We start from the raw sequence: 10773 nt of genomic DNA on the forward strand, positions 1-10773 counted from the left end.
CCCCTGGTCCTGCGTCCACAGTCAGGCCCAGGAGAACCCCCAGGTCCCGCGTCCACAGTCAGGCCCAGTTTCTGTGGTTTTAGCTTCAGGCTCCAGTTGGACCATGGACCCAGTAAAGACAGATGGCCTGTTTAGAGCCCAGAAACACAAATATATCAGAAACTATCAGAACAGTTCCAGACTGTAGACGGTTCCAGCTACAGCTGGAGTACAACCAGAAATTCTGAGCAGGTCTGGACCCGGTCTGGTTGTGAGGAACAGCAGCTGATCTCAGATCAGTTTTATTATGGAGACTTTAGCATGTTTTGATCAGTTTTACTGAAATCTGCAGAGAGCTCATTGAACAGTCTGATGGTTACAAGCTGTTTTCCCTGAATCGGAACATCTCTCCAAGGCCTGTGTGGGGCCCTGAGCAGATCACCCCCCAGTTATCTTTATTTATTAGGAAGGATTCAAATATCTTACCACTTTATTTATAGAGCACTTAAAACAGCGACAAGGCCAACCAAAGTGCTGTACAGACAGAACAACAGGTAACACAAAGCAAAATACTAAATGACGTAAATCATAAATATAGACATAAAAACGATGCAGATAGTGACGACTAACCAGCGTGGAGCAGGATTGTGAACCATATGTTTTAAAACATTTATTTTTTAACCCTCTAACTGCTGTCAGGGGGCTCAGAGCAGATCAGCAGGAGGTCCTACATCCAGGATTTACACAGTAGACCTCTGAATGTGCTTTCAGCTCCCTCACAACATTAATATCTGTATTTAGTGCTCGCTAATCAAATAGTTGGGTACTAATGTGATCAGAACCGTTAAATTATAAAGCAGACACAGATTGTATCTTCAGATTTGTTTCTGATTTCTACAGATATTTATATTTTTGTTGTGCGTGTTAAAAGTTCCTGCACTATAGAAAGTTTTTTCTGTGCAGTTAGAATAACGAGTAGTTTTCTTAAATTTTCATAAACCTGACCACGTTTCAACATTTAAACGTCAAACTGCATCAGAGGCAGTTTTAGGGTTGACGTGATGAGGAACCTTCAGGGGGAAACCTCAGATCTGAGTCAGATCCTGCAGTGAGTTTCTCCTCCGGGGGGGGGGGGGGGTTAGGCCACGTGTCCTCCCCACCCCCTGCTTGAAAGACTCCACTTACATAGTCACATTTATAAAGTGGAGTCTTCCTGGGGACACCTGAAATCCATCAGAACTCCGCCTCCTGTCCCACCACGACCAGGTGACTCCCCATCGAGTTCACACAACAGGAAGTGAGCTTCATGTGTTGCGTTCAGGAGAGTTTTCTCTTCTTTGGTTTCAAAGACTACATCTACTGGCAGGGTGAAACCGCTCGGCTTCTAGCTCACTTCTCCAGTAGAAGAAACATGGTGCATGTTTCAGGATGACATACCTGATGGTTGTATGATCTTCCTCCTTCAGTGGTGGATCTCCTGTACTGGCGTGACGTGAAGACGACAGGCGTGGTGTTCGGAGCCTCCTTGCTGCTGCTGCTCTCCCTGACGGTGTGCAGCATCGTGAGCGTCAGTTCCTACATCGGCCTGGCTCTGCTCTCCGTCACCATCTGCTTCAGGATATACAAAGGAATCCTGCAGGCCATCCAGAAGTCTGATGAAGGACACCCATTCAAGTGAGTACCACGTGGGCCGCTGCAGACGTGTTCCAGGTGATGATGGGCTTTTATTTTATTTTACTTGTCCTTGGGTGGACTCCAAAACACACCTGATTAGATAAATTGTAACCAGGTTAATACCAGGACATGGTGAACCTTCACAGACGTCGGACACGTCCATCACACCCAGCTGCCTGTCTCATCCTGAGGTGCACTCCGATTCTTTACCAACTCCCACAACAGAGAGGAAGTAGAAGCCGGTGATGACTGTACAGCCCTCGTCACAAATGTTCATCACAGACATAAAGCCCATAGTGTTCACACTACGTCCAGTTTCATCGATGGTTGTTGGAAGACGGAGAGAAGCAGGAAGTACAGATGAGAGCAAATTAGTTTGTTTTAAAGAACGACTTTGGTTCAAATGAATTCTTTTAAGGAACAAAATAATAAATTTGACCTTGGCAGTCAGAATGGTTCTAGAACAGATTAAAACTAATTTGAACATTAGAACATGTTAAACCGAAGAGTGTCTGTAGTTGGTGTCACCGCAGGAGCTATTGATGAAAGAGAAAGAAGAGCAGAGGTCATAGAAACTGGACCAGGAAGTGGGAGAGATTAGTGAGGGTGAAGTCCAGAAAGCTCTGAAAAGAATGAAGGGGAAGGCAATAGGACCTGATGACATCAGTGGAGGTTCGGAAATGTCTTGAAGAGATGGCAGTGAAGTTTATGACTCAAATATTCAATGACATATTTGAAGGTGAGAATTGTGCTGGTGACCATTTTTAAGAACAAGGGTGATGGACATAGTTGTAGCAACCACAGGGGAATTAAGTTGATGAGTCACACAATGAAGATCTGGGAGAGTTGTGGAAGCAAGACTTATGAGAGGTGACTCTCTTTGAGCTGCAGTATGATTTCATGGCAAGACAGAGCACCACAGGTGTCTTCTTTGCTTTGAAGATGCTGATGAAGTACAGAGAGGGTCAGAAAGAACTCTCTTGTGTCTTTATGGATTTAGAAAAAACACATGACATTCATTCATTAATTCAACCTTTACAGGCTAGCCTCGAGGACTCGTTTACAAACCGGATTCCAAAAAAGTTGGGACACTAAACAAATTATGAATAAAAACTGAATGCAATGATGTGGAGATGGAAAATGTCTATTTTATTCATAATATAACATAGATGACAGATCAAAAGTTTAATCTGTGTAAATGTAACATTTTAAAGGAAAAATATGTTGATTCAAAATTTCAGTGTCAACAAATCCTAAAAAAGTTGGAACAAGTAGCAATAAGTGGCTGGAAAAAGGAAATTGAGCATATAACGAACAGCTGGAAGACCAATTAACACTAATTAGGTCAATTGACAACATGATTGGGTATAAAAAGAGCTTCTCAGAGTGTCAGTGTCTCTCAGAAGCCAAGATGGTAAGAGGATCACCAATTCCAGCATTGTTGCGCAGAAAGATAGTGCAGCAATACCAGAATGGAGTTACCCAGCGTAAAATAGCAAAGACTTAAGTTATCATCACCAACCGTGCCTAACATCATCAAAAGATTCAGAGAATCTGGAACAATCGCTGTGCGTAAGGGTCAAGGCCGTAAAACTCTACTGGATGCTCGTGATCTCAGGGCCCTTAAATGTCACTGCACCTCAAACAGGAATGCCACTGTCAAGGAAATAACAGAATGGGCTCAGGAATACTTCCAGAAAGCATTGTCAGTGAACACAATCCACCGTGCCATCCGCCGTTGCCAGCTGAAACTCTACAGTGCAAAGAGGAAGCCATTTCTAAGCAAGCTCCACGAGCTCAGACGTTTGCACTGAGCCAGGGGTCATTTAAAATGGAGTGTGACAAAATGGAAGACTGTTCTGTGGTCGGATGAGTCACGATTTGAAGTTCTTTGTGGAACACTGGGACGCCATGTCATCCAGATCAGAGAGGACAAGGATAGCCCAAGTTGTTATCAACGCTCCGTTCAGAAGCCTGCATCACTGATGGTATGGGGTTGCATGAGCACTTGTGGCATAGGCAACTTGCATGTCTGGAAAGGCATCATTAATGCAGAGAACTATGTTCAGGTTCTAGAACAACATATGTTCCCATCTAGACGTCATCTCTTTCAGGGAAGACCCTGCATTTTTCAACACGATAATGCCAGACCACATTCTGCAGCAATCACAACATCATGGCTACGTAGGAGAAGGATCCGGGTACTGAAATGGCCAGCCTGCAGTCCAGATCTTTCACCTATAGAGAACATTTGGCGCATCATAAAGAGGAAGGTGCGACAAAGAAGGCCCAAGACGATTGAACAGTTAGAGGCCTGTATTAGACATGAATGGGAGAGCATTCCTATTTCTAAACTTGAGAAAGTGGTCTCCTCTGTCCCCAGACGTCTGTTGACTGTTGTAAGAAGGGGGGATGCCACACAGTGGTAAAAATGGACTTGTCCCAACTTTTTTGGGATTTGTTGACGCCACAAAATTTGGAAACAACAGATTTTTCCCTTAAAATGATACATTCTCTCAGCTTAAACTTTTGATCTGTGATTTGTGTTCTATTCTGAATAAAATATTAGATGTTGGCACCTCCACATCATTGCATTCAGTTTTTATTCACAATTTGTTTAGTGTCCCAACTTTTTTTGGAATCCGGTTAGTACAAGAGAAACCCGATTTCAACAAAGAATGTGGACAACAATAGACTAGGGATGCGGCCGATCCAGTATCGGCCTCCGATACCAGCATAATTTACGTATCGGATTTTTCCGATCCACGTGCCGATATTTCCGATCCATGATGTCTGTGGTTGCGCAGCACGTTGGCTTCAAACTATGTAATGGATTTCCTGAACAGCGGCGTGTCTCATGAACCCAGAGTAATAAGACCTGCCTCACATTCAGGAAATCCAGTTCATAGTTTGCAGCCAGCTACAACGTGAGGACTGAGTTAGCATCACTGTTGCTAACAGCTAACAAACTTTTCATCTAAACATGTTCGCTGTGTGGAATTATTTTACACTAAACACCACAAAACAAGACGGCATCGTGCAATGTCTGCAGAGCCATAGCGCCACATTAAACTGCTGTAAAGTTAGTTTTACGATGGACATTCGAGCTCCGTGGCTTCAGCGGGGCGCTGCTCTTTGCTCAACCCACAACAGGTGACTCGACCCCGGCCAGCCGCGCCCAATCTGCCCCGCTCAGTCTGCCCGTCTCTGAGGAGGGACAGACTGAGTGCAGCTGCCCCAAATCAGGCTGCCTGCTTCGGATTGAACAAGAAAAACACATCGCTGAAACCACGGAGCTCAAATGTTTACAGAGAAGTTGCTAAACTTCATAATTAATGTCCAACTCCTATCAGTTGTAGAAAACGAAGGATTTCACAGTTTGATATTTGCAGCCAAGATATAGTTTACCCTCCAGGAGATATTTATCAGTACAACAATCATAAAAAAACATGTGATTTGAAAATTATATATATTAAAAACATAAACAGCTACATTATAAAGTGATGTAAAATACTAAAAACAGGAACTTGTCTGTTGGTTTATGCCATGAACTTAGCAGATGTTTAAAGCCATTTAACATTTAAAAGAAACAATTTAAAAAAATCATCAAAAACAAAATATTGAATGAAAAGGGTGCAGAAAGAAGAAAAAAATCTTATCTGCCCCTTATTTAAAAAAATATAAAATAACTTTAAACAATCACTTAAATGTATCACTTTAATATCCACTTTAAAGCTAGGAATAAACAGAAACATGTTTTGTGTTAGAATTTAATTCTTACTTTAAAACTTATCCAAAATTAATAAAACTTACCTCAAGTTGCCTTTGTCCTGAGAGCGCACGCTGTAGCTGCACTCACGCAGAGACATGTAGGAGGAGATGTATGGAGGCAGCAGACCAAGAAGTGATTTAAAGATGAAAATGTACCAGTGAGAGAGTCTGCATGAAGTTAATGAAATTTACAAGAGGGGCCTGTTCCAGACAGAACATATAAAGTAAAGACAACAAAACAGTAGACAGGAGGACATGTTAGGGTGCATTCACACCAGCCCCGTTTAGTCCACTTTAATCGAACTCTAGCTCGTTTTCCTAGAAAGTCCGGTTCGTTTAGGGAGGTGTGAACGCGCCATCAAACTCTGTCACGGAACAAAAAGGTGAACTCTGGCCCGGGCTAAAACCTAGGTCTTGGTCCAGTAGAAGAGAACTCCAGCGCGGTTCCAGAACAGTGTGAATGTAAACAGACCGAGCCCCGCTCCTCAGGGTAAACAAACACGCATTTCTCTGACCTCATATGGAGCAGTCAGCTGCCTTGTGTGGAAAAACAATATTCTCCATGGTCTTCTGTCTCATCTTCTGCTCATGCTAAGTCCATTTTGGAAAAATGACAAAATATAACTCCTAAAACTTGATGCCACTCCGTTTTTACTTTTATTTCCAGAAGAAGAAGACGTGTCTTCAGAGGTTTTTGTGTCTTTCTTTCTGTAGTTCTTGGTGCAGCGCCCCCACAGGCGAGCTGGGAAGTTTGCATGTTCTCAGAGTCAGAGTTTCTTTAGTCATTCGCACCTCATGTGGTACATGTGGTGGAGCGAAATTATGTACACAGGGTCCCAGTTACATCCAACAATAAAAAGTATAAGAAAAACAGTAATAACATCTAAGATATGAACTAAGAAAAACATCAACTAAATATGCACTAATAACATAAAACATTGAACATCAGCACAAACATGAACATGAGTCTGTGAGCAGATGTGCACGCATGAACACATCAACATTGAAACAGATCAGCAGCAACATGAAACAGATCAGCAGCAACATGATGTGATTTTTCACAGTGATTATTCTAGTTAGAGATTCATGAGTCTAACAGCCTCAGGGTAGAAGCTGTTCCTCAGTCTAGTGGTTCTACACTTAATGCTCCTTAACCTCCTTCCTGAGGGGAGTGGGGCAAAAAGTGTGTGTGCTGGGTGAGTGGGGTCCTTCATGATGCAGGTGGCCCTCTTCCTGCATCTGGAGGTGTAGATGTCTGTGATGGTGGGGAGGCTGATTCCAACAGATTTCTGTGCAGCCTTCACCACTCTCTGCAAAGCTTTTCTTTCTGCAGCTGTGCAGCCTCGATGCCACACATTGATGCTCGAGCACAGGATGCTCTCCACTGCACACCTGTAGAAGGAGGTGAGGACTGAGCTTCCCAGACCAGCTCGCCTCAGCCGTCTGAGGAAGTAGAGTCTCTGATGAGCTTTCTTGATCAGGCTGGTGGTGTTGTTGCTCCAGCTGAGGTTGTCATTCATGTGTACACCCAAGTACTTGTAGCTGGAGACCACTTCCACCGCAGATCCTCTTATGTTCAGGGGGGTAGGTGTTTTTGTTCCTTCTGAAGTCCACAATCATCTCCTTTGTCTTCTTCACATTGATGTGAAGGTTATTCTCTCTGCACCAGCTCTCCAGGTGTTCCACCTCCTGCCTGTAGCTGGACTCATCATTGTTTGTGATGCACCCCACCACCGCTGTATCATCTGCAAACTTTACAATGTGACAGCCTGGATGGGTAGCTGCACAATCATACGTGAGCAGAGTAAACAGGAGGGGGCTCAACACACATCTCTGAGGAGAGCCAGTGCTGAGGGTTATGGTGGAGGAGGAGAGGTTGTGGATCCTCACTAACTGTGGTCTGTTTGTTAAAAAGTCTAGTACCCAGTTGCAAATGGAGGGGCTTAGTCCTAGTGTGGATAGTTTGTCCATCAGGGTTTGGGGGATCATGGTGTTGAAGGCGGATGTGAAGTCCACAAAGAGCATACGGACGTAAGAGTTTTTCTGCTCCAGGTGGTTGAGTGCAGTGTGGACCACAGAGGAGATGGCATCCTCTGTTGATCGGTTCTCACGGTATGCGTACTGATGAGGGTCCTCGTTGATGTTGATGGTTGTTTTGATGTGAGTCATGACCAGTTTTTCAAAGCATTTAGCGACTATCGGGGTGAGGGCCACTGGCTGATAGTCATTCAGACCAGTCACTGTAGTGCTTTTTGGGACTGGGATGATGGTGGCAGTCTTCAGGCAGGTGGGAACTGTCTCCAGGGTAAGTGAGGTGTTAAAGATGTCTGCCAGCACCTGAGTTCTGAATTCTCTTTGTGCTGCATGGGTTTCCTCTCACAGACCAACAACATACATGTTTGACTGATTGATTGGTAACTCTAAATTGTCCCTAGGTGTGAGTGAGAGAGTGAATGGCTGTTTGTCTCTGTGTCCCTGTGATGGACTCGAGACCTGTCCAGGGTGTCCCCCGCCTCTCACGCAGTAATGGCTGGACATGGGCACCAGTGACCCAAAAAGGAGGAAGTGGGTAAAGATAATGGCTCTCACGTTCCTTCAGTTCCAAGTCAGGGAAATGATCTGAAACAATTTAATTACCCATTTTAAGTTTGTCCACTTGCAAAGAAATAAGATTACAGTATTAGAAGTTAACATTAAATGATTAAGTTAACATTAGGGTGTTCTGGTTCTGGTGTCACAGCTCATGAAGGGTTAATGATTCAATCCAGCTCGGAGTTTCAGGGCTTACCCAGAGACGGAACTGAATCCTGAACCAGGTCCACAACTTTGCTCTTCTCCTCCCTTCAGGCAGTACCTGGACCAGGAGGTGGCGCTGTCCGAGGACGTGGTCCACAAGTACAGTGACGTGGTTCTGGAGAAGCTCAACAAGATCATCGGTGAACTGAGGCGCCTGTTCCTGGTCGAGGACCTAGTCGATTCCATCAAGGTGAGAACTGGATGGGACCGCAGGTCATGAACGAGGCCACAGAACCGCACACTGTTCCAGTGGGTCCAGATCTCTCCTGGAGCATCATGGGATGTCCTGATAGTTCTGGCTCGGATATCTGGCAGCAGGTCTTAAACAGGTCTGGATCAGTTTTCAGTCCTGTTTGTTTTCCTGTTCTGTCAGAACTCCAGACTCAGCTCTTTAGTTGGCTCTGTAGAAACTGGACCGGTCCTTCATCGTGACCCATCAGGGAGACGTTGGTCACTAATTTAAAGAAGGATCAGCAGGTTTGTGTTGATGTGGAACAGTCTGACCCCCCCTCTCCTCCATGTCTGCAGTTTGCCGTGCTCATGTGGATCCTGACCTACGTGGGTGCCCTCTTCAACGGCCTCACCATCCTTATTCTGGGTGAGCAACTTTTCCCAGCATGCACTACAACTCCAGCTGATGACCCTGCAGCTGACGTAGTTTGTTTCTGTGTTTCTCCAGGTGTGGTTGGAGCGTTCAGCTGCCCCATCATCTACGAGAAACACCAGGTACGAGCCCACCTGTCTGGTGCATTGTGGGTAAAGTTAGTCCAGTGATGAGCTGCAGATTGTTGAGTTGTGATTTGTTGTTTCAGGCTCAGATCGATCATTACCTGGCTCTGGTCAACAATCAGATCAAAGACGTTGTGGAAAAGTAAGTCGACGTCCTCACGGTTCAGTTTTATCAGCTTCGGTTAAATAATCCAATAAATCCTGAACTAAAGTCGTCACCACGATGTTTCAGATTAAAGTCTACATGAGTCTTTATTGATGAAAAATATTTTGAGTGTGAACGCTTGTTTGTAATGGAAGCATTTAAAATTAATTCAAGTCAGAGAAAGAGTTTTACCTGAAAAATGTTCATGGACCTGAAATCATTCTTTGTTGTGAAATGATCAAATGTTTTAACTTTCAGACGATTTGAAGTCAAAGCAGCTGCTCAAACCTGCATTGTGTTTTATCTCGTTTGTTGGGCGATGCGTGTTTCTAACGTGAAATAAACAACTTTAATTGTAAAAGTCACTTTTTATTTGTTTTTCAGAGTTCAAGCAAAAGTTCCTGGGCTGAAACGCAAAACGGAGTGAAGGAACAGGAAGTCTGAGTTCAGCTTCAGGGAGACCTGATCAGGATGGAGGAAGGGAGGGGGTCTGATATGAAGGAGGGGGGGAGGCGTGGTGTGGTTGCAGCCCTTAGTGTTTTTGTCAGATAAATAAAACTTAACAATTCCTTTTTTTTGTTTTGTTTTTTCTTCTTCTTTTTTTTCAGAACTTTCAGTCGGCTCGCTGACGTTCGTCTCCTCCGTCGTCGTTTTGTTGAAACTGTTTCAAATGTTTGTTTCTGTGAGCCAACCGGACTCTCAAACTGCGTTTAAAGTAAACCCCGCCCCTTTTTTACCCAGTGCACAGTGGTCCGAAGCTCCTCCAGCGCAGCTGCTCGTCTAGATTATTTCAGATTATTTAAAAAAAATAAAAATTCTCGTCCCTTAAGCTTCAAGCTCGTTTTGTTTTTCTTGGTGAGCTGCTTCCAACACGTCAAACAGCGTCTTGGGGTCCTGATGGGGGTGGGGGGGTGGTAAAATCTTCTTTACTTCTGAGTAACCGTAGGTAGAAACATCAGAAAAAACATTAACCTCATAATCTTCATCTCATCACTGCTGTCTCGTAGAAACTCTGCAACGTTTACATTCATCAAAAAACACGTATTTAAAAACCAACACGTAGGTTTTAGTCGACAGAACCGTCTGTGGAGCCGACGTCTTCATGAATTTAAATCTCGATGTGACTTTGAGAAACTTTGATGCATTTGTTTGTTCTGCAAGTATAATTGTGAAAGATTTAACTTCTTCATTCAACAGTTGTGACGATTCAAAGCTCCCAGCGTGGAGTCATGTTTGTGGAATGCTTTGTGAGATGTAAACAGTTATCAATAAAGCTTGTAGGTGAAGAAACCGCCTCTGATCCATTTGTGACGAGTCAGAATAACAAAACTACGTTCCTTCAGTTCCAAGTCAGGGAAATGATCTGAAACAATTTAATTACCCATTTTAAGTTTGTCCACTTGCAAAGAAATAAGATTGCATTATTAGAAGTTAACATTAGAGAAATGATCCATGTCAGAAGCTGTGATCGTAGTCATGGAATACCAGATGAGGTGCGGTTCAACAACGGTCCACAATTCACATCAGAGCTGTTAGGAAGGTTTGCAAAGGATGTGACCTGGTCAGCTTTAGGACTGCCAGGGATCCTATCAAGAAGTCTACAGATCCTTATCTTCCTCATGGCTTAACAAGCTGCTCCTCACAAGTAGATGCTGGGGGGAGGAGGATCAAAACACCCG

At 44.0% G+C, this 10773-nt stretch overlaps 1 protein-coding gene across 3 annotated transcripts in view; it reads left to right on the plus strand.

The window, feature by feature from the left end:
• rtn4a (reticulon 4a) overlaps positions 1-10384 on the plus strand; it is a 50234-nt gene extending 39850 nt beyond the window's left edge. For all 3 annotated transcript variants that reach the window (XM_037680632.1, XM_037680640.1, XM_037680648.1), the window contains 6 exons: positions 1446-1653; positions 8272-8410; positions 8749-8818; positions 8900-8946; positions 9033-9091; positions 9479-10384. In XM_037680632.1, coding sequence (XP_037536560.1) covers positions 1446-1653; positions 8272-8410; positions 8749-8818; positions 8900-8946; positions 9033-9091; positions 9479-9521 — 566 coding nt within the window. In that variant the 3' untranslated portion in view covers positions 9522-10384. The remainder of the gene's footprint in view (positions 1-1445; positions 1654-8271; positions 8411-8748; positions 8819-8899; positions 8947-9032; positions 9092-9478) is intronic.
• Positions 10385-10773: the final 389 nt, after the last annotated feature.

Source organism: Nematolebias whitei, chromosome 1 (genome assembly GCF_014905685.2).
Source record: "Nematolebias whitei isolate Nwh7 chromosome 1, NemWhi1, whole genome shotgun sequence".
Lineage (NCBI taxonomy): Eukaryota > Metazoa > Chordata > Actinopteri > Cyprinodontiformes > Rivulidae > Nematolebias > Nematolebias whitei.